Here is a 23,512-nt window from a genome sequence, read left to right as displayed (position 1 = left end):
AATGTCTTAGCATATAATCAAATATAGATTAAAATTTACAGAACCGTAAAAGAAAGTGTTTCCACATGTGCTTCCACCTGATTATGTCAGCGTTTCTTTTCTGGTCTTGTTTTGTGTTTTTGTTTTTTCTTTTCTTTTCTTTTTTGGCCTAACTTCAAAATGCATTTTAGCTTTTGTTCCTATATAAATCACCAACCCCGAAACTGTGTGCAAACTTGCTGTAGATTTACCAGGTAGTAAATTAGATCTATTTTAATGTGGGACCTGTCTTCCTCTCTGGCTGTAAACTAAGAGCTGGTTTGGTCTGACCGAGTTATCCTGGAAAAAAAAAAAAGAACTGGGTTTTAAGCTGCTGGATATAGAACGTAAAAATAAACCCGTCTGTAATCTCTGCAGGGAGCTGCATTACACATTTGACAACATTAAAGCACTTATTCATCAAAATCTACTCTATGCAGGACTGTTGCGCTTTTGATAAGAGTGTTAAATAATCTTATTTTTGCTTCTTGGGCATGACAAATTCTCACACAAGCGTGCTCGCTTGTGACGAAAAGGCAGCGGCTCTATTATCACACAGCATAACGCAACATCGAGCTTTCCAGGTTGGAGCAGAGGAAGCATCTGACAGCCTCACCTGTCAAATAGAAAACAAGCGCACCAGCTGCCGGGAAGGTAAATGAACACAGGAAAACATGGAAGAGTGACAAGAAACCAGATAAGGCAAATGACTGAGAGTTTGGCGCGAAGACGAACAAACGTTGCCTGCAAGATAGCTCTGATTTAGTCGCAGATTGAGGTGAAGCACAGTGAGCGTGAATGAGTGAGTGAGCTCAGCGTACCTGCCTGCGCTGGCTCACAAACAAAACCACAGAGTGAAACTGGGCCTTTCATATGTGTGTATGTTTGTGTTTGTGAGGGCGTGTGCAAGCATGTTTGCATGAGGAGAGAGGGGGGAAAAAAGATGAAGGAGATGAAGGAGAGAAGTAAAAGAATCAAGTCATAGTTAAAAGTCTGAAATCAAATTAAATAGGTGTTATACACACACATCATGAAGAAACATAGTTCTGCGTTCTTAAAAAAAATGTCATAACTGTAATCAAATATTCTGAAATAAGGACTCATGGAAACAGGGAGGAATAAGACATCATTTTAACTTTCTTTCCTTTTTGTATATTTATAAGTGCAATCCCAAAACCACAAAGGAAAAACAGATGAAGGATCTTTTCGCAATTAATATCAGTATTAGTTATATTAACTAGAAACAGATAAATAACTTGACGGGACACAAAAGGAGCATTTCAGTGATGCATTTTTCAGACAAAGATGTTGCTTTAGATTAGTGTATGTAAAACACTAGTGATAATTAAGGCTGGAAATTTGTCTCATCATATATTCATTATGCACTTCCATAAAAGTTTTTTCAATGTGTATATGCGTGTGGACCAGTAAAAACGATAATTTCAAAACATTTCTGTGTTGTACTTGTTTTCCTGTTAGCTACATATTCAAATAGATAAATCGAAATGTTTCACAGCATAAGATTTGGCTTTGTGTATTATGTGCTGCTTTAACAAAATGGCAACGGGAGAACCACAAATAACAAACTGGCCGCAGTGACATGCTGACAGCACAGAATAAAAACTTCCTGAGAGAAGTTAAAAAGCCTTGAGATGTTTTCCTTTTCCTTCTGTCTTGGGTTTCAATAAAGGGGGCATTGTTTGAAACCAAAAACAGTCGCATGCTCGGAGGTGTTACGGGAGTTTGCTCTGGCTCAGGGCTTCTCAGAGAAGGACGGAGGGGGTCACCGTTGATTTATTTAGTTAAAACTATGAGAAAGAGGAGAGGAAAGGAAAGGGAAGGAAAAGAAACCAACATTATAACAGCATCAATTCAGGCATGTGTAATCCATCTTCGCTCAGTTTACCGGCAGCCCTTATCTCTCTGTGTACTTCCTCCTCCACATCAATAAACATGATCCTCGCCTCACACATTAACAGTTGACAAACACGTATTTAGCCAAAGCAAATTCAGACCTCGTGTCGTAAATCCGACAACGCCCACCTGAGCGACGGCGAAAGATTCTCTGTCTGTCTGTCTGACTGCATGAGCTCTGCTGCTCTCCATCTCTCTCTCTCACTCTCTCTGTCTCTCTCTCTCTATCTTTTCCCCTCTGCTCTCTCTTTCCTCCAGAAGGCTTAAAAGTCAATATTTGAGGATCTGTTGCAGCCCTCAAACACTTCAAAGAGCACAGAGCTGTGCTGTGAACATAGCCTTTAATATGCCGTTCAGGAAAAGAAGCAGAGAGGGTCAATAAAGTGGGGCACAAGTGCTTCTTGTAGGGAAGTGAGCGTGTGTGCGTGTGCTTGTATTACTCATGTTATGAGGACATAAATCTGCTAATGCTGTCATGTGGGGATCTGCCTTCGTTTCATTTATTCATTTTCTTTTTCTTTTTTTTTGGAGGGTCAAAAAGCATGTGTCTCTCTACAACATAAAAGACTCAATGTCAGACAAAAGCTATAGTTTGAGTGCAGGGTAACATTAGTAGTAGCTGTGGTTCAAGTTGGAGCGAGGCAACAGAAAATGGATGTGAATGAGTGTGACATGACGAAAACACGACCCTCTGTGTGTATGTGACTGTGTGGGTTGGAAAGGGGGGGTAGGTAGAGGTCAAATATCTCTGCGTACATGGCGGACATGTAGAAACATACATCAGGCTTAGCTCATGTTGACTTCTAAAGATTTTTTACTCTGCACACACAGACACACACACACATAGACCCTGAACAAAAAAAAAAAAAAGAGGGGGTGCGAGCTGCCACTGGTTTAAGAGCCAGAGTGAATATAATAATATCATAATAAAGCTTTCATTAGCTTTCAAAGGTGTCTCTGTGTGAGGCTGTTGAGGGTTTCCTGTGGCTGGCCTCAGGGAGCTGTTAGATGCCAGTGAAGGAGCCAACAGGGCTGTCATAAGTCTGAAAAGAGGACCTCATGCTCACAGCACGCCAGTGATTACTCTATTCAACTGGATAATTACATTAGATTTATATAAAGACGATATGGTGTGTTGCGTCCAGGCGCTGTAAAAGCTGTATGAGTTCACCCTGTTGACTCTCCCACAAAGAAGGAGCCCTGTGTTATTGATAAATCTCCAATTACAGTCGTTGTTGACAAACCGCAAGGAAAACTTTGTAAACCGTTTTGAATTACTCGGCATTGTCACTTCATCACTCAGAATTTACAATCCTTGATCTAAGTCATGAGAAGTTATATCAGAATTATGACATTATTGCAGTATTTGTGAACAATAGTTCCCATTCATCTGTGCAAAAACAGCTCCATAAATCTAATAGAAATGTCACATTATCTACGTCAGTTTCCAGTTTGAGGTCTAACACACTCATTATATATTATAATGATGGTACCTTTTGCATCTGCTGTAGAAATAGTTGTTTATTTTGAGATCTTTAATTTAAAAAATCTGCCGAGCCGCAATTTGAAGGGCATCTGTCGACATTCCCATCATGGACTTGGTTACAAAACCCCAAATTAAAGCACAGAAATAAATGGCATCTATGAAGAATGAGAAAAACTGTTTGAATAAGAGATTATTAGTCAGATTGGAAGCAAGACACGGTGCACTTTACATGAGTCGTCACATTCACCATCCCAGTCTGCCATGCAACACATCCACAGACCACCAGGATGTTAGTGTCCTGCTTGAGGACAATTTGACACAATAAAATGTGTCAAACTGGTCAAGATGGAAATTCAAACAACCAACACCTTCTACATACAGGCGCAGGAGCTGATCCCAGTTAACTGGGCAAATGCAGGGTACACCTTGGAGAGGTTTCCATTCCATCACGGAGAAAACACAGTGAAATATACCGTCACACACACTCATATACACATTTCCCCACTAAACATCAAACACATTTATAGGTTATAAGAGAAAATGGGTGTACAATCAGGTAAAGGGAGAAGCACACAAACTCCCAGGCCCAGACCCCAAATTTACTGTACTTGTGGTGGTTGCTTACGTCATAAGATGGGGGAAATATAAAGTGCTTTACCCCAAACACATTTAGCTATATTGTCTTTTGTGTCTTTTTTGGGAACACCCATTAAACATTTCCCAGTGCAGCCGGAAGAAGCCAGTAAATGCTTCGATTTATTAAGTGCTCCAACTTCCTTTGTAGCATCAACATCAGATAAATGTTTCTGGTTGCTGCAGATCAAATCTTTCCTAAACCCATGACGTGGAAGGATGTCGTGCAGTCACTTCTTTAATGCTTTATGAGAAAGCTATATAAATATAATATAGTATTTTCATCTTTTTTTTTTACCTACACAACAGGTAACAATGAACATTTTAATAAAAGAAACATAAACAGAATGTATTCAAATTGTCCCTTTTTTCCTATTCAAATCAGCTAAAAAGATCTTAATCAGGTGGATCCAAATATTTACATCAGACTCTCTTATCAGGTAGTAAACAGGCTATCAGACATTAGACTCCCAACAGTAAAAACAACACTCATTTGTCACTCATTTCAGGATAGCAATGATAAGCAGGACAATTATACCATTATATATGCCATGTAGGAGAGCAGGACAGCGTGAGGGCAGAGTGGGAGCAGACAGTGGGCTTGGTGTGTTGCTGTGTTTAGGATTTCATCGCCCAGACGACTACAGCCTAATCCCTGAAGACTCCTTCCTAACTTAGGAAATACTTCCTTCCATCTGACTGACAGAATAAGTGATTTGTCTTCTCCAAACAGTGGAAACAGAGAAGCACAATGCAGAAACAACACCAAGGGAGCTGCAAAAACAAAGATAACAAGCAAAGTTTTCAGAAATCCTGTGTGTTTCTGCAGAAATCCAATAGGATGCCTGATTATCAGTTCAAGAAAGTTATTTTCACCAGTCGAATGTTCTTACGTATCAGAGTACAGCCTTATTGTGTGTCTGGTTTCCTCTTAAACTGGACATCTAATTTTTATTTTTTTTCAAGAATCCTGGCTTAACAGGAAGACTGCTTCCAGAAAAAGAGCTTATTATGGCCCAAACCATTCACTTAACATACCACCAATTCAAAGTAACGTGGTTTGGGTGGAAGGTTATAAGTGTCACTTCAGTCTTGGCTGTAAACTGTTGTAAGTTCTTTTAGAGGAACAGTCAGGTTTAGCACACAAAAATTGAAATACTACCATGCTGGTCTCCACAGGACTTGACAAAAAGAAGAAAAAAAAAAAAGAACAAGGGTAAATCTGTCATGCAGAGTTCCTGTTTAGCAGTGTGCTGTATAATCTAATCTAGAAAAATGGCCTTAAGACAACAGCCAGCAGCCATAAATCTCCATTTCAAACAGGCACACAGGAGACAATATAAAGTGCTGACAAGTGTGTGTATTTTTAGGGCTCATCTCTATGTTGTGAGTGGCTGCAGAGGAGTGCGTGCGTGCGTGTGTGTGTGTGTGTGCGTGAGTGCGCGCGTGCGTGAGTGCGTGAGTGCGTGCGTGCGTCCAGTTCTGGGGAAAAGCACCAATCTGGGATTTGAGGAAGTGTGTCGATAAAAATCGATTTCCAGAGCAGCAGTAAACTGCCACAATGATAGAAAGTTGGCAATTAGACCCCCGTTTGACACAATGACAGCGCTCCAGGCTTTGTGTTTGAGTGTCAGATGGGGATACAGGCTGTTGAAATGTTATTCATGGCAGAAGATTATATAAAACCACAGTTTACTTAAGGTTTCTGTGGGTCACAGAAGTAAAAATTGAATCACTATAAGAATCTGAAGTCGATGAAACACAGCTATAGTTAAAAAAAAAAAAAAAAGAAAAAAAAGAAAATTATGTCAAAAACGTAGTTAGTGGTTTCCTTGCTGAGAGGAGGAGAGGATTGATTCCGCTCAGAAGAAGTACTGTATATCTAACAATTGCCATCAAATGCAGAGCACATAACAAGATTAGGAAAAGTGTCATGCTAACCATCCTGTTTGACACAGGAGCTGAAAATAAATGACAGAGGAGAAAACAGCCGCAGTTAGTCTGACTACATTGTTTCTTTGCATCAGCCCAAACGCCTGGACTGCTGAAGGGTATTGACTCTGAATAATCCTGCTTCCCTCTAAATCCTCATCCTCTGACTTCAAACGCTGTGCAAAGACTTTCAATAGAATCTGGCATCCTCCCAGCTTTCTCTCCTTCAGTCGGTCATTCTTCTTCTTCCTCGCATTCTTTTTCACCCTCTGTCCTCCCCTGGATCAACTGTCCAGCCCTGAATCACAAAGCCAAGCTCAAATTCTGTGGGAATCTCGAGGAGAGGCCCCTGTGATGGCTGACGCACGCACGCACGCGCACGCACGCACACTAACGCTCCTCTTGTAAAAGTGGCAACAAAGACGGGACGGCTGTAGACCTGGTGGACAAAGAGTCTGCTCAATAAAAGGTCCCGCACAAAGGACTAGAGAGCAGGTTGCAATAGATTTGAAGGCCAGTTGTGAGAGTTAACCTATGAAATCTTCAAACAAGCCATCCACCACTCAATACATTCAGTTTGTACAACTATTCATCACACATTCACTTCGCAAGGTCTGCAAGGTTTTATTGATGTGGGAATAAGGCCTTTCTACTTCAGTGTAAGCCTTTCCGTCTTTTATTTGTCACATAAAAACATATGCTTATACCTTTTTGCGCCAAACAATTAGACCTGGGAGTACTCGCCATGTAGGGACACACAGTTTGCTGGTGTTGTGGGACCACCAGACTGAGTCCGCAAACATATCAGCAACTCTGGGAGGCTGTTTCAGTATAGTGTTCTGATCTATAAATCTAAATTACACTAAGATACTAACAAGCAAAGTTAGCAGGTGAAGAGTTTACATGTTGTTGTTTTGAATTTACCATTTTAAATAATATTAACTGCAATTTGGTGATTTACATCATATGTGACGGTTGTTAGTGTCATGTACAAGATATTAATCTTTTCTTTTTTTTCTACGCTGCATAAAATTCCACTGTGGTTCTCTCATCACGGCTCTGAACCTCTGAATGTTTAGAATATATCAATAAGGGCATCTAGCATCGTAACTAGTGCCAATCCAAATACATGGATGACTTGATCAATTTAGAGAAGAAACAATAAGAATCTGTGAGTATCAGGAAGCATCAGATAATACCAGCTGGTACTGGACAAACATATCTTGACGTAAGAATGGCACTATAGAGGTAGGCTCAGCACCACACATGTTGGACCTTATGTTGGCAGTGAAGGAGAGCCAGGGGGTGTATGGCTATGTATACTCTAACCCTACGTTATGTGAATATTTTCAACCTGGATCGTCAACTAACTTTGTTTGTAGATCAATGGAATTAATCCAATTGCATTGATGATAAAGACTTGATTTTGTTTTTCCAGATATTTTTATCATGAAATAGATAGAAGTGGATGTTTTTTTTTTTGTTTTTTTTTTACAATATTTTGTAGGAAAGTGCAGATGTTTGAAAAATGTATTGCCTCTTAATAAAAGTGCAATGCAATCACTTGCTAGAGTAGTAAACTCATAAACACAAAGCATATAGTCTTCAGTTATAAATGTCATCAGATAAGCATGATTTATCAAGGGTATAATTGCATGTGACAATGTATCAAATGAAATCACATGATCAGCAATTTGCATTAATCAGAACAATTTAAAGATGACAGTGTTCTGTACAGCAGTCTTTACCACCTACAAAACCTCATATCAGTTATTATATCAGTTTACAAACTGAATGTTTCAGTGGTATGCAAAAACAAGCAACATCTTTTTCTGGTGATCTCCTATCTGGACTGGAGACTTGTCCAGGGAGTACCAAGCTGTTGCCCAAAGTTCGATGGGATTATGGATCAAAGGATTTCATCACTGCTTTGGGATCTATATCAACTCGATGCAAGTCATTAGAAACTTGGCAGAGATCAATCCAGTCACTAGGATTCATTCATTGACGTAATCTATCCAGTACATTCTCAGATATTTTCAACTGGCCCAAAAAGGTTGAGCTAAAACCAACCAGTAAATCTGATATGCTTAGTGCAAAGAAAAGAAAGAAGCATTCAAAGCCTACGGTTCTACAAATACATCACCGTGATGATATTTTGTAGACAAACCGCAGTCATTGCACACAACCAAAATGTAAAGCTGATATTTTAGACCTCTCAGATCGCAGTATGAGGTGGCCTTTCATAACGGCGGAATTGTTTTTGGCAAGATAAGGCAGCTTATATGTGAGGCAGCCTGTTGTGTTTTTCGGAGCTAAGCAACATGAGGAATGCTCATTGCAAAGACAAAAGATCCTAAAATGCAGAGCCCTATAAAAAGCAGCATATTTTCCCCGACAGAGGCGAGCGGCCAATTTGTGACCAACATAGAAACTTTACTGGAAGGGAACAGTGTGTTACTGTAGTCAGTGATGCAGTGCTGCAGCAGGGCTGGTCAGAGCACAATATCCGTGGTCAGAAATTATAGTTTTGAAGCTGAAATTCATTCAGAAATGTGGAATGCAATGGATAGCCAAGTGTGGTCGCTGCTCCACCACTGCTTTGAACAGTATCTCCTAAAACGTTCCCAGGTAATGACACAGGAACACATCTGAAGCAGACGACAGTGGAAATGAGTCATACAAGTCATCATCAGCAGACCTAAGCTTGCACAATCCAAATTGTTATTTTCAAACAAGTCAGTAACTTTGAAACAGTTCACCAGTTTATTGAGGTAGAATTGCTCGTGAGCCAATAACAGAAAATAATGAGCTGAAATGGAATGTAAATATTTAATCTACTCAAGAGATTCAGTTTTTTTTATGCCAACATTAACAAAAGACAAGTGCATCTTAACAGAGTAAGAACTGGCTTATCAGCTATAACAACAGAAACTGTAATGATTTTTTTCTTTAGCACACTGGTTTTCATATAAAAGGATAAATAATTTAGCAAATAACAATACTGTTAATGGGTTTGATAATAGAGGGTCAGTTGTATTTTCACCAATATGTTCACTATGGTAATATCTAAACATGTCACTTGATTACACAGCTGAAACCTTTTAGAATTTGCCCTGCTTGAGACCCCCAGGAGAAACTACCTCTTGGTGCTTCTGATGGTAGCGTTCATATAATGAACAGGCCTTTAATATCTCACTGCACTAAACTGAAAGATTCAACTGCTACTTCGTTGGGTACATGTGCTCAGTTATTTGTTAACACGAGTAGTTAATCAGTTATTCACATGGCATGAACTCAAAGTATTTAGGCATGTAAACATGCTCAAGATCAACTGCTGATTATTATGAGTGTGAGAATGATGAATGAAGGTGACTGAAGTGACTTTGAACATGGCCTTGTTGTTTCAGAAACGGCTGGTAAAATGGGAATGTCACACATTAACCCTCTCTAGGGTCTAAAAATAATGGCCCAAAAAAAAAGGAAAATACCCAGTGAGGTTTAGGTTTTGTGGCCAAATTACCTTGTTAATACCAGAGGTCAAAGGAAAATGGCCAGACTGGTTGAACATCAATCAATCTATCAAAATGTATTTGCATAGCCCGTTTAACAGACCAGAAAAAAAGAAAGCATACTTTTTCAATACCCTTGGGGAAATTTCACGTCTGCGTTCGACCAATACTATTCATGATTAACCTTAACTCCATGTGTGAGGACCAGTGGCCTGTCATGGTCGGCCGCTTTAGAGGATCGAGGGCGTCGCTCAGGGAACTGCAGCGGTAACCTGTTAGCAGGGGCGTTCCTGCTAACCTCAAATCTCAAATGTGCTTCTCTTATCTCTTGGTCACCACTACAGTAACACTACAGTAACTCAAATAACCACTCTTTATAACCATCTGTGAATGCACAACAGGAGAAACCTTGAAGCTGACGGGTCACAGAGAACGAGACCACACTGAGCTCCATACCTTTCACCTAAGAACAGGAAACTGAAGCTACACCTGAAGCTACCTTGTCATGTACTGGTGATTTGTCCAGGTTAGACGGATCTTTGTCTAATAATCATATAGTCAACAATTTGCACTAAGTGCAACTGGTTGTCTGTCTGGGGTGTAGCACACGTTTCACCCAATGCCACGTGGAATTGGCTCCAACTCCACAACCTACACTTGGGTAAAGCAGACACAGATACAATTACATTGACTGTTTTCAAAAGACAGTAAACTACTCTTGTTTTGACTTTCTTTGATATTTGAATGTGACAAAGTCAATTGTCATTAAAAGTTCTACAATACTTTGTTTCATTAAACACTAATTTCACTCAATTTCTTTGGTCTCATCTTCATTTTGTCTTTTTTTCCCAATCAAATTCAAAAAGATAGTTTCATCGGATTTGACCCACCGAGGTTTATGGCCTTCATAGGTGTTAACCATGGATGGTAGGAGAACTTTCCTGGAATTTGACAGCATTATTGGACAGCCTGCCACAGAAGACTCACATCACATGCCTAATCTGAAGCAATCAAAGCAGGTTTACGTCCACTTTAATGTGAGCTCCTTCAGCACAGAGTGCATTGAACTAGTTTGACAGCAGACTTCAGTCTCCTCATAGTCAAGCTGTGGAGCCACTGCCATTCAACTAAGATCCTTTTATGATTCAAAGAGTAAACAGAGGCTCTTTTAAAAGCTGTTTAAAAACAGACACACAATTAGCATTTATGAGTCTAAACTGCAAGTCCTGAGAACAACAGGCTCGCTCCCCACTTCAGCAATACCAGGAGCCAGTCGTGCCTCTTTAATCCTGCACTCGTCAGCACCCGTGGTGCTCCTGACATAACTGCAGCTCACAATTACAAAGTTTGCAAATAAAAAGCAAAGGCTGGATGACTGGCTGTGTCTGCTGAATTCCTGAGTCCCATTTCGATGAGAATATTTCTCTTCTTCCCAGGGTAGAAACCAAAATGACACACTGACTGGCAGGAAGACCACAAACCACACGGTGTTAACGGTCACAACAGCCCCACGCCACAAACATCCACCTAACAAGAGCATTGAATTTATAGCTGCCAGTCTCAATGTGCGCTTCAAGAGGTCATGCTGGCGAAGGTCTTGAGATCAACTTTTGAATTATTCTTTTTTTAAAATACACTTTTACTAACCCCAACCCATTTCTAAGGTTTTTCTATACATCTTCGCATTAGTCCTATGAAACAGAGTTGCAAGAAAGGTAAAGCCTGTGAACTGAACCCTCTACTGGCAGCCTTCCAGGTTCAAACCAAAACATTACAGGACCCAACTCATATCTAATCTGTATAGATTAAATAAACAAGATATGACGTGTTAATCCGAGCGTTTTAGACATGATTACATAAGGATCGGAGTCACAACAGCTGTTTCTCCACACAGGCAGGTAAATTAATGTTGTCCTCAAATTCAGTGCTGATGACATGATTATACTTTAAAAGCACATGTCTGTTGAAGCTTTTGACATGCCCCTGGTTGGATTTCTTTATGTAGGGGATCAGTTTGAAACAAAGCTATGAAACAAAACTTCTTATTCATTATACACATACAAGAGTCGATTTAACAAACACAATTGAAGTGCATATTTCAAAAATAACTTCTCACAAGATTTGCCAGAATTACTGATGTTAACTGCAAAAATAATACAACTACATACAAACATGTAAAGGGGTCATATTGTACACGTTTTCAACACTTTTACATGGGTCTCGTTGGTCCAACAACATTGTATTCAGAGTTTATTTCCCCAAATCCAGCTTTTCCTTGATTTTCATCCATTTGAATATTCAGTCATAGGAGCTGCATGCAGAATCTTCTGTGTCTGTGTGAGCTGGACTGGCTCCGCCCTTACATGCCCATCTTGGGAAGAGGAGGAAGTACTTCGTCTCGTGGTGCCATGTGCCAGAGCAGAGCTGCCTAATTGTGGGAGGGTCAAAGGGAGGGCCTACCTTGACTGGGATTGGTTAAACCCCAGATGACACTATATAAGGTTTGATTTCTCATTCGCTCGTTGGAGCAACACACTTTTTAAATATTTAAACAAGCCAGGGAGAGAGATGACAGATTTTCTTCACTTCTGGGGCTTTATTCCTAGGTATTACTGTTGGAAAAACCATTACAAAGTAAATTTTGCACAATATGACCCCTTGAATGTTTAAATTGTAAATTAATGATTTAAGTACCCTGAAAAAGTTGCGCACAGGGAGAACATGTCAACTCATTGTAGAGAGTTCCCCAGACCTCTCAGACGAGTGTTAACCACTGTGCAGCCCCAGCTAGTGCAACAAGTTGATTGTTATTTACTCAAACTTCAGTATCCCTTGCCTGCTCTGCACAGTGCTTTCCAAATTGTTCCCCAAATCAAAGCTTCCTTGGAGGAGAGAAATCCTTTGATGTGGTGATCTCGAACTATTTTCCTATAATTTGAGTGGCCCTCCTCAGACGCTCTCTCATGCAATGTGAACAGCTGATTCACAGTGGGCCAAGTTTGAGCTTTATTTGACTCCTGCCCCACGGGGCGCTGGGATTGCACAGGTTGGTTGCCATGGATGTAAGACAAACCTGCATGGGATGAAAAAAGATCTCCCCTGAAGCCCTGCACAGCGGGCCACATATTTGTGCGTTGCGAGGACGAAGCGCAGAAACCTCACAACCGCTGAATGAAAACATGCAGTCCTGAGAGAGTTGCTGACAGACCAGGATGGAGGGGGAAGAAAGTGATGTGCTGCGAAGCTCAAAGGCCGTCTGCTGACAGTTTGCGTTCAACTCAGTCTTCTCCAGTTTTTTGTTTTTTTTCAATCATCCCAGTTGCCCTGCTATCTTTTGGCTGTGAAATGACTTGAAAGGCAACGGTCAGGTTCATTTAAGGACGAGATATTGAAATGTTGTGACACATTTCTGTGAAGAAGAGAGAGAAACGTAATGAAACATTGCTGCGGGATGAGCTGCGCTTTGAAGCTGCACTCATAATTAACAGCTCAAGCGCTTGTTTTCACTTATTTGTGTTTCTCATTACATTAAAGCATTGAGTGGTTTTTCGACATAAAAGATGCCCTGGAAAGATTTTTCTTTTTTTTAACTGTGCCCCATTACGAGCAGAAAAACTTGAGAACCAAGTTCCCTAGGATGAAACATTTTAAATAGCGTGTTCTGAGGGTTTTTTTCTTGATGTCTCCTGAGTGTTATCCAGCTATATTCCTTTAATTTCTTCACCCTCCCACCCACCCTCTTTAGCTACGTCCTATAAAGATGCCTAATTGAAGGCTTTGCACATAACAAATGACCACATTAGCCAACCCCCTTTTAACTCGTCCTTCTTCCTGCCTGTGGTTGTAATGTATTAAACACTTTGCTCATTCTTCATTGTCTCTCAAGCTACAGTGCAGGCTGCCAATCACCATACCACTATATCTGTGGGACTTGTTTTTCCAGCACAAAGAAACCCATCCACCTACCCACTAAAAGATTCATCTTTCCTGCCCGTGTTCCTGATGTGAAACAGAACACAAATACTGCAAAAGTTGAGGGCATCTAAGTGAAAGCTCTTTTTTTTTTTACTGTCATTCAAGGATAAACCTGCTGGCTTTTTTCCACTTCCATTGTAATCTCCCAAAAAAAAAAAAAAACACCCAAAACAAAACCCCACAGTCACACAAGATAAATAAGAAACATTTTACTCAAATTAATTCAGCATCACTGAGCATTCCCCAGATATGAACAGTGGATTAAATGCTTGACTTGTGATTCTTTTGTGTCTGCACATGAACAGCAAAACAGCTCCTTTTTCCACTCTGGGAGGTTCTCAGATCTTAACAGACATTTCTGTCACAGCCAGTCTTCTCCGGGTGACAAAGGCTCTTAAAGCATCCGCGGCCAACACGAACAATGCCACGTGGGTGGCACTGGTTCATGTGTGCATGTCTGTATGTGCATTTGTGTCTGTGTGTAAACAAGACACGTTAACCCTCAGCCAAAAAGTCTGCATCAACATTTGAACAAGTATCAGCTTTCATCAGCACAGATTTACCTCAATAGCAGGACAAACATTGTCCAACAGAGGCTAATGAGCAGCTCAGGCTGTAATGAACATTGTCTAAATGTGTGGTTTGGTTTGAATACAAAATGAAATCAATGCTTGTATTCATACACAATCCACAGAAATTCTGATAAATAATCCCACCAGTAACTTATTCAGGGATGATGTCTTGATTGAAATGTTAATCGAATCCTGTCGAGCAGGGATGAAGAGACTGGTGTCTGGCAGACTATGTGTGGCTCCTGTTCCTATACTTTACAAGCAGTTTGAAAATCAGGAAACTGGAATTCTTGTGACACTCAGAATGACCGAAGTTGCTCATCCTTGCTGTATAACTTGTGACAACTGGTCGCATCATGGCACAATGCTTTAATGAGTGGGCTTCAAATCGCACAGTCTGAATATCATCATCAACACATGCCATACACTGAGATTTAAAATTGGTTCTGAAACAATATGTATGACAGAACACTTTTCTGATGGGACTTTACAGTCAAAACAAGATGAACTCACATGCTTTTAATTATCGAGAAAACGAGAGTAAACATGTGTTTTCCATCGGAGAGGTGCTAGTTGGTTAGATTTAGGCTCAGGAGATAGTCTGTAATGTTTGACTTCACAAACTTTACATGTTGACTACAGTCTCATCATTGTGTCCTATGTATGTACCCTAGATAACCCACACATCCACCCCATCCTCCTCCAAGCACAAGGCTTTCTTGCTTCTTTGAGCCAACATGGTAGGTCATGTTTTTGCAGCTTCCGCAAAGTGGCCCACACAGTTTTGTTTTGTTTTTTGTTGTAGTTTTTTTTTTTCTTCAGTATGGCTTGCAACACTTTTGTTGATGAGTATGTGGAAGTAATGTACCAATAAATAAAGTAATGCATTTTTCGCAGAATCAAAAGTAAGTTCAGTGTCACAAGTGACTAAGGGGACAATCTGAATTAGCACAAAAGAAAGGTTTAGGACCTGATTCACAAAGCATGTTAAATTCCATGGTTACACAAACTTTCACTTTAAAATTTACTGACAATTACCAAGAATGTCACCATGAGCGATATCACCTGCCAATAGGAACATTCAAAAAGGGACTTTGCTTGCTTTAAAACAAAAAGCTGCAATCGGTATCCGTTTCTGTGCTCAGTTGCATATGAGCACAGCACATGGAGTGATCAAATGAAGTGCTAAAGCAACGATGAGGAGATGAGCGTATCAGCGCACAAAGCTATAGAAATGTATTCAAATTGTCCAATATATTGGAGCATAACAGCTAATAAATGTGAATTTTGCAAACAAATACAATATGGGAGATGATCACTCACAAAAGTCAGAATGTGAAGTACAACTCAGAAAATCTTGAAGTGCACAAACAAAAGTTGTGGTGAGCCAGTTAAGGAAACGTCCTCAGAACAACAGCAGCAGCAGCAGCCCTCCTGAAGGCTGAACTGATTTACATGACCTTGTAAATCACCTTGCACATTCATCACTTATAAACTCTTCCCAGTATTTTGTACAATCCAGAAGGCACACCCGACATTATAAATCGATATCCAGACTCAATTTGCAGTGTATCCTGTTAATGGATCAGTTTCCACTTGCATGGCCACAATGCCACATTTACCTTGTTTTGTCACACGCATGGGTTTAATAGATGAGGCTCTAAGTGTTTAACAAAACCTTCAGAGGAGGCCATTAGCCTTTTTGTATTTAGGAATTTGCAAACACATTTGAATACAACAACAAAACAAGCAATTATCTGTTTGCCAGCGTCTCAGATCTGTTGAAATAATGATGTGACTTTCCTATCATTGCGGCGTCTCCTTGTTCTTTGAGTGAAACAAAAAAATTATTTTCACAAAAGCCGCTTAGGATCGATCCATTATTGTTTAATAATCTCAATATTCAGAACCGTTAGGCTGCAGCTGTGGCTCCAATACGCAGCCTGGATGACTGAACTTCTGTTGCTACTTGTATTATACAGCCTGGATGTTTGACGCAGCCGCCAATGTTTGTTGACTGATGGGAGCCGATGTTGACAGGGAACTCTGTTTGGTTTGGCAGGATCGCACACTGGCTGCCATTCCACAGGCGAAGCTATGTGAGTGCGACTCATTTGGACTACATTTTCAAACAGTTACCGGCTCCTGATGCCTTGTTTGACTTAGAAATCCTCAGTACCGTGGTTGTTATGAGACGTTTTCAGAGGCGGCGAGAAGACAAAAAGGCTCCCTGAATCAGGGGTGGACAATTTTATATCTTTATGGAGCCACAGGAGGAACTAGGAAATAAGGTAAACAAAATTTTATAAAATGTGAATATTCATCAAGAAAAAAGCAGTATGTTGTAAAAGCTACTGTTCTGCATATGGCAATTTATTTTGTGGGTTTTGGCTGATGATCATGATGATTCAAATTTGATTCCAGGAATATCGCAATCTCTTCTCTACACATTGACGACACCACTTTACCTTTAAAACATAAACAGGTAGTTAGATCCACATGTCATGTTTACACCCTACATTCTGTATCAGTCTATTAGAAGTTTTTAGCTTTGCTGGTCAACACATTTCCAGAATTAAAGCAAAGCAGTTGTAGTGTTTTGCATCGTGTACCTGTTGACTCCCAAAATCTCTCGATCTCTCGCTGGCCGGTCAGTGACAATCAGTGGACCTCATGTGGACCCAAGGCCGTATAATGCCCAGGTCTGCTCTGAATGCACATCTAAGGATAAAGGTGATGAAGTTGTATACTGTACGTTCCCTATCCTCAAAAGAATAAAAATAAACTGTGACTGAAACCTTTTATTAAAGCTGTGTGTCTAATCAAAGTCAAATGTAGTGCACGTTTTTTCCTGTGCCTCAGAGAGTCATCGTCCTTGGTAACAATGATTGTAGGCCCAGATGTATTTTTAGTTTGTTCACAGATTCAGCCTACTGCATCCATAAGTACTCCCTCGATCGAAGCAGGGGATCGCTGGAAGCCATACTGCCGCTGGTTGTCTTCTGCTGCCCCAAGAGAGGTCGATCAGAAATTAGGAATCCAAAGAAAATTTGTTTCAATGATCCGTGCACCAAACTGCTTTGATTAATAATTTCAAAATGGCTGCTTTCACTGATTGGTTGTGTTTACCTGTACCAGTTTTCACTGTGTTAGAAACCAGAGCTAACGATCGCAAAAATGTAGGCTCATGAGAAGAAACTGTATTGAACCAAAACGCCGAGCTGTAGCTTATCAAAACCATGTAACACGCAACTTTTAAACAAGGAATACAATTGTATTGGGCAGAATTGAGCTTTATTTATGGTTCAGCCCGCCACAGCAGTGCTTGTTTTCTTAAGTGTCCCCTCTGGAAAATGATTTGCCCAACCCTGTGCTAGATTGTGAAGCATGTCCCTGAACTGTAAATGAAAAGAGGCCACCATATAAACACTTTTTTTAAGAACGCAAACTAGATGTTTGGGTAGTTTAAATTACACATCTGTAACTTAGTTGTAAAGGAAAGAAGTGTCACAGATGGGGTGGGGGAGCTTTCCTTTCAGAACGTCAGCAATGCTTACAACATTGTTTTAAAGCTTCTTCAGATTTGCCACACATTAAAAACCAGAGAAGAAATACTGCAGTCATTTTATTTAATGTCAACTTCATGGAGTGAGCAGACACATGAAAAAATCTGACCAAAAAAATAAAAAATCAGGGCATTGCCCCTGAAGACCACAACTAAAACACAGTGATCACACGAGACTCTCCTCGAAATCGTTTGAGTTTAGGCGGAGGATAAGAGCCACGTCTTTAAACCGAGAGGCAATCGTTAAAGTCAATTGGCTTAATGATATGTCTGAGACTGTACGTTCAAGTCATAAGCTCTGTATTTGTCACCCACCCGTTTGAGCCATCATATGACGACTATCAGAGTGAACGAAAACATCCCACACTGGGAAGGGTGAGCATAGCAAGCGAGGCAAGTTTCTACCTGTAAAGCATTGCTGAGTGAGAGGATGGAGGGGAATGGAAAACAACACCAAATGCAGAGATGGATGTCCACTTCAGCCCATTTAGAATATGTCTGTCATGAGATAACTGTTTTCCAATTCTTTAATCACGGGGACAACTTCAGGTTTTGATTGAATGTGAAAATATTTAGCAGGGCACCTTACACAGCAAGAGAGCTTTTAGTAAAAGTCCCCTGAACATATCCGGGACAAAGATGTAGCCCTCCAGACGGCCCGGCCGGCCGGCCAGCCGAGCCTCCAACAGTAACAGCAAAGCGATCTAATCTCGAGATCAGATGGTGGCGGTAGATGTGGAAGGAGGACAGCCATGACTCTGTTTGTCCTGAAGTGGAGCCTCACACACACACACACACACACACACACACACACACACACACACACACACACACACACACACACACACACACACACACACACACACACACACACACACACACACACACACACACACACACACACACACACACACACACACACACACACACACACACACACACACACACGCTGACTCATCCACTGTTTTTGCAGAGCACCCACACAAACCCTAAATGTATACTACAGCTCGGAAAATACTCACAAACATTTACACGCGTATGATATCATGACAAACATTGGCACCCGGCGCGTGTGCATGGAGTCACTACCGTGAAGTCTAAACATGCACAGAGCAATCAGATCTCACCTTGAAAAGCAGCCACGTTGCGCGATATGAGAAACTTGAGGCTGGAGCTGGATGTCTGGAGGATGTTCTGGATGTCCCTTCGAGCCGCCAGCTGGTATCGCTCCTCCATCTTTTTGGTGCAGCACGTCAAGTTCTTGGATATGCACACCTGGAGGTCTGGACCTGAGAGTCAGCAAGATAAAATATCATCTGAAAACTTAGTGAACGAGAGAGAGAAATAAAACACAAAGTAAAGAAGATAAGGTTTTTTTTTCCTTTTGCACCTCTCAAATTAGGAGGTTAGGCAATCTAAAGAGCTAGTAAATCAAAAGCCATCCATTCAACTCCTTTATCTGGTTTACCAAGTGAATTTAGAGATTTAATGGGGCGCCCGTTAAAGGTTTTTCCATGTAAAGGGGGAGACTGACCATCTCAAACACAGAATACTTCTGGTACATATTTGACAGCAAAAGTCTGTGTGATGTGTCGTCATGAAATTGTATCACAAAAATTGGAAAAAATTGGAATCAGTCCAGTCAAATGAACAGTTGAGCAGATTCCGCAGTTGCTGTGTTTGTAATTTGCAATGTTTTCTTGATTATGTAACTAATTACAACAGAACACAAGTCAAACGGTTTTCATACTCTGTCATCAAGTATCCCATTCTTTGAAAGAGAAATCCTTTGGATTTGGTTAAATATCCTCAAAGCAAGACCCTGTGAAGCGTTCCGAATTTCAATAATCACCACTATATATTGGTTTTTTTCTGGGGAACAAAAACAAAAAGACTCAAATCCGCTGCCATTAACCAAGGTTATGGATTCCCCTGCTGTCTTTAGTGTGCTCCACTTACCTTCACACATTCCAATGACAAGCAAATCAGACGGATTTGACACCCGAAACTGCCCAAAGGCATGAAGGAGTGCTCAGTCTACCTGTCTTCTGTATTATCCGTGTGATAGACTCTTCAAACTGACGAGCAGTTGCCCTCGATTTATCAGCCGAGGAACAAGACTCACACCTGAAGCGATGTGTGTGAAGCTGTCCTGAGGCATAGAGGTGAGCTAAATGTGAGCTCTCAGCTCAAACTGGAAAGCAAAGATTATCACAGTGACTCCTGCGAATCATTTTGGTGTTTGCCGTTCTTGTGTGTTAACGCTGAACACAAACATTCACACTTAAATTTAGGGATAATATGAGTGTTTTGCATGTATTTTAATGAGATTTTTTTATTTTGTTTTGCTGATGGTAGTCGTAAATGAAAATGAATAACAGAGAAATGTGACGATTTGAACCAAAATGTTTGTTGATCTACCTGACAACTGTTCAGTAAAACACCATAAATGTCAAGCTGATGGTGGCACGTGATTATAAAATCAGGACAAAGCTGACGTCGGTAGACTTTATCCTCTGGGAACAATAATAAAACAAAGTTTGAAGGCAATGTGCGAGTCCTTAATTACCATTTTATTGGCCACACACGTTACAAGTGGAAGCTTAGAATTACACACGTTAAAGATTAATAGAGCTACTGTTTGAAAGCATAAAGGTATATCAAAACATGAAAGATAGTTGTGTTTTCCTCAGTGCACAACTTTAAAAAGAAAAGCTCTAGTGAAGCAGCAAAATCAAAACCTTCAGATCATGTGGTTAAAAACCAGAGTCAAAGCATCATCGCGTCACTCAGACTAAGGTCTTCAGTTTTCCACTACGAGCAAATGTAAGCAATCTGCTCACATACGGGACAATGAAAACATCTTAAAAGCGACCAAAACTCTGCAAAAGGCTCTCAGACATGCCTAGGCAGAGAGTGCAGGGCTGTTGCCAGAGACACTATCAGCTCCCTGCGAGGTTCAAGAGCGAGGAGGGAGCAGAGGAGGCGATGGCACACGTGGAGGAATTCAAAGTCCTCCAGATAAGACAACATGAAAGTGGCCCCGGGTCTCGCTTTTTTTTAACCTAAAAGCTTCCTGAAACTATTCCCAATTCCAGCGTGACAGACAGCAGCTTTTTTTTTTTTAGGCCCTGGCGGTAGACCTCTGACCGGCTGAGTTCTGACCTGAACTGAAGACTGTTTGGCACCTCTTATCAGACGGGCAGCGTCTCTCTCTCTCAGATTCCTGGAATTTCTGAGGGCTAGTTTTCACCCAAAGTAGACCCAGTTATAGATAACTTCTAAAATCTCCCTGATGTATCTACTATGCCTCGTTCCATCTGAGGCTTAATGATCTAAATGAATCAAGGAAATGATACATCTTTTCCACCTCAAGATGCTTTTGGACTTGGGAAGCCTTTATCTGTCTGCTGCTGGTAGGGAGGTCAGCAGTTTAGCAGTTTTAAAACAGTAGCACACATTTTTTTACAGGGAGAGCAGCCTCTGAATCCTAGGAGCTTATCATCCCTTAAACTAAAAGAGGCCCCCGCTGCACACAAGTTATCTCAGAGAAAGTACTTTCCAGGTCTGCAGTGAAACGGCAAAAAGACTTAAATCCACACAGGCTCATTCAGGGAGCGGGAGTGGTGATGGCATTATAAGGGTTAGTTAGAGGTTTAGGAGGCATTTCAAGGCTTTTCTGTCTCACAGCGGCAGCGGTGGGGGAACAGAGCGAGGAAGTATACAAGGAGCAGTTTGTGGCAGCATGGTAGTCAACACCATTAGGATTTACTTTTCCAAGAGGAGCACAGAGAGGAGCAGCAGGCGCAAGCCATCCACTCAATGACAGCCCACATGAACATGAAACATCCACACCCATAATTCCCCCCAAATCTTGTACTGAATTATCATGGGTGGCGTGCAGCAAGCTAAGTGAAGCCTAGTTTACCTAACTTTACACAAAATAATTCCTGTTTATCCCTGCAAGCCACTTATCTGCTGTAAACACCCAGGGGAGGGAGGAGAGGTACTTTTTCATCATGACCAACAAGTAATCTCAGCAGCATTAGATCCTGTGTCAGGAGGTTAAAATAGCATAACTTAGGCTGTGCACTGCTGGTAATAATGTAATGAAGACAGGGAGTGGTGCTTTTTTTTTTTTTTTAGGCAGTTTCGCTTTTAACTTGCTCCTTGAATCCAGCTTGAAGGGTTTTCACTGAGAAGCACGAATCCAACAAGCCGCCTAACAGTAATTTGAGCAGATACTCTTGAGATTGAATAAATATCTAAACCAAGAACGGGCACGACTTTTACTTGAATACTAAATGAATAATAGATAAATAAAAAAAGACACAACGGTCAGACAAATAAGATGCAGCATCAAGTCACTTCTTCCACACTCTGTATCATTATCATAACTACACACACACCCTTGAAATGGGTTCAAGAAGGAGCGTTTACTGAGACTTCAAAGAGTGTTTAAAGAAGCCTGAAAATGACAGGTTCACAGCAACAAAGCAGTAAATGATCTCCACAGGAAAAATACATGAATTTCCCTCTGCGGGTTGGTATGTTGATTGGTTATTCATTTAATAGATAACAATCATTTGCATTCCTCTGTGATTTTTTTTGGGGGGGGGGTATCTTCTGAGATCAGCCTGGTAAACATATTTACATACCTGGTCTGGGACTCGAAGGCAGTAATTGATTTGGTCCAATCTGCCTGAGTTGGAAAACTTTGCGCACTTCATCGCATTTGTTTGCGCGTCCATGTCCAAAGCAGCAGCACCAAGCCAGGAGGAAAACGCAGTACGTCCACAGAACTCCCATCGTAGTAAAATCCAAGCTAAATGATCCCTTCAAAAAAATAAAATGACAAAAAGTGAAGCCTGTACGAAAGTCGCGGTTCCTCCTCAAACCTACAGACCAGGTACCAGGTGAGTCCACATTTCAGGATTTCGCAGCGACCATGTGGCGTTTTGTGTTTCCGCTGAGGAAACGCTCCGGATTAAAGCCTCTAAAACTAGACGCGGGTAGAAAGTTGCAGCGATGTGACTTGACTCTTTGAAAGCGGCATGTTGTCCAAGTTGGTTGGACAGACAGCAGAGGCGGTACCGTAACGTTACCTGCACTCCGCCGCGGCTGCACGGCTGCGCCAGTGCGGCCGAGCAGCGCCATCTGCCGGACACCCCGCGCCTCTGCATATCGATCCTTCACGGGAAATACCCGGTTGTAAACTTTCAACTCATGATGTATACTTCAAGATAGAAAAGGTTAGTTGCATCATGATTACCAAAGCAGCTCACTTCGTGGTCTTCTTCCATTGATGACTTGCTTTTATGCATCCCTTTGTAAAGCAGTTAGTTGATCTGTGTCTGAATGGCGGTCTGTAAGTTTCCCTTGCCTTTCTCTGGACACTAGGGATTAGTTTGTCTCAAAATTATCACCTGTATTAAAATGTTTTCAAACTAAATGTTATTTTTCTGCACAATCATCCATCCTTGTACTCATTAACCCATCTATACATTTGAATTGCGTCAGGTTTAGTACCAACGGATTCAGATTTCTGCTGATAAAAGGGACATAGGAAGTCTTATTCTATCCACACATTAGCGTGTAACCAAAATAAAGGGGGAAGAAAAACAAACAACTTATGAGCATACAATGCACTTTATCTTTATAATTTTATTCTCTAAAGATATCAACCACATCTCACTACTACATTATCATAGATAAAAATGACCATATTAGGATAAGATTTTCAATTCAAGATGTTTCAAGCTAATCAGGAATTCAAAGACTAGAACTATCACCTATATGAATTATTTACTCATTTAACATGTATGGATGACAAATTGAAAGAGTAAAAGTATCCAAGGTGCTTGAGAAGTGGAGACAGACGTCTTAAGTGTACGAAAGTTCAAGT

General features: G+C 40.8%; 1 protein-coding gene across 1 annotated transcript in view; it reads right to left on the bottom strand.

The window, feature by feature from the left end:
• The window catches only part of gpc5a (glypican 5a), a 139,554-nt gene extending 116,864 nt beyond the window's left edge, over positions 1-22,690 (bottom strand). Inside the window, exons 1-2 of the mRNA XM_080491254.1 lie at positions 22,266-22,690; positions 18,735-18,896 (exon numbers count right to left, since the gene is read on the bottom strand). Of these exons, the coding sequence (XP_080347380.1) occupies positions 18,735-18,896; positions 22,266-22,416 (313 nt within the window). The 5' untranslated portion in view covers positions 22,417-22,690. The remainder of the gene's footprint in view (positions 1-18,734; positions 18,897-22,265) is intronic.
• Positions 22,691-23,512: the final 822 nt, after the last annotated feature.

Source organism: Lipophrys pholis (genome assembly GCF_963383615.2).
Source record: "Lipophrys pholis genome assembly, chromosome: 2".
Classification (NCBI taxonomy): Eukaryota; Metazoa; Chordata; class Actinopteri; order Blenniiformes; family Blenniidae; genus Lipophrys; species Lipophrys pholis.
The sequence above is the reverse complement of the archived record's forward strand: the minus strand, read 5'-3'. Positions and strand labels throughout refer to the sequence as shown.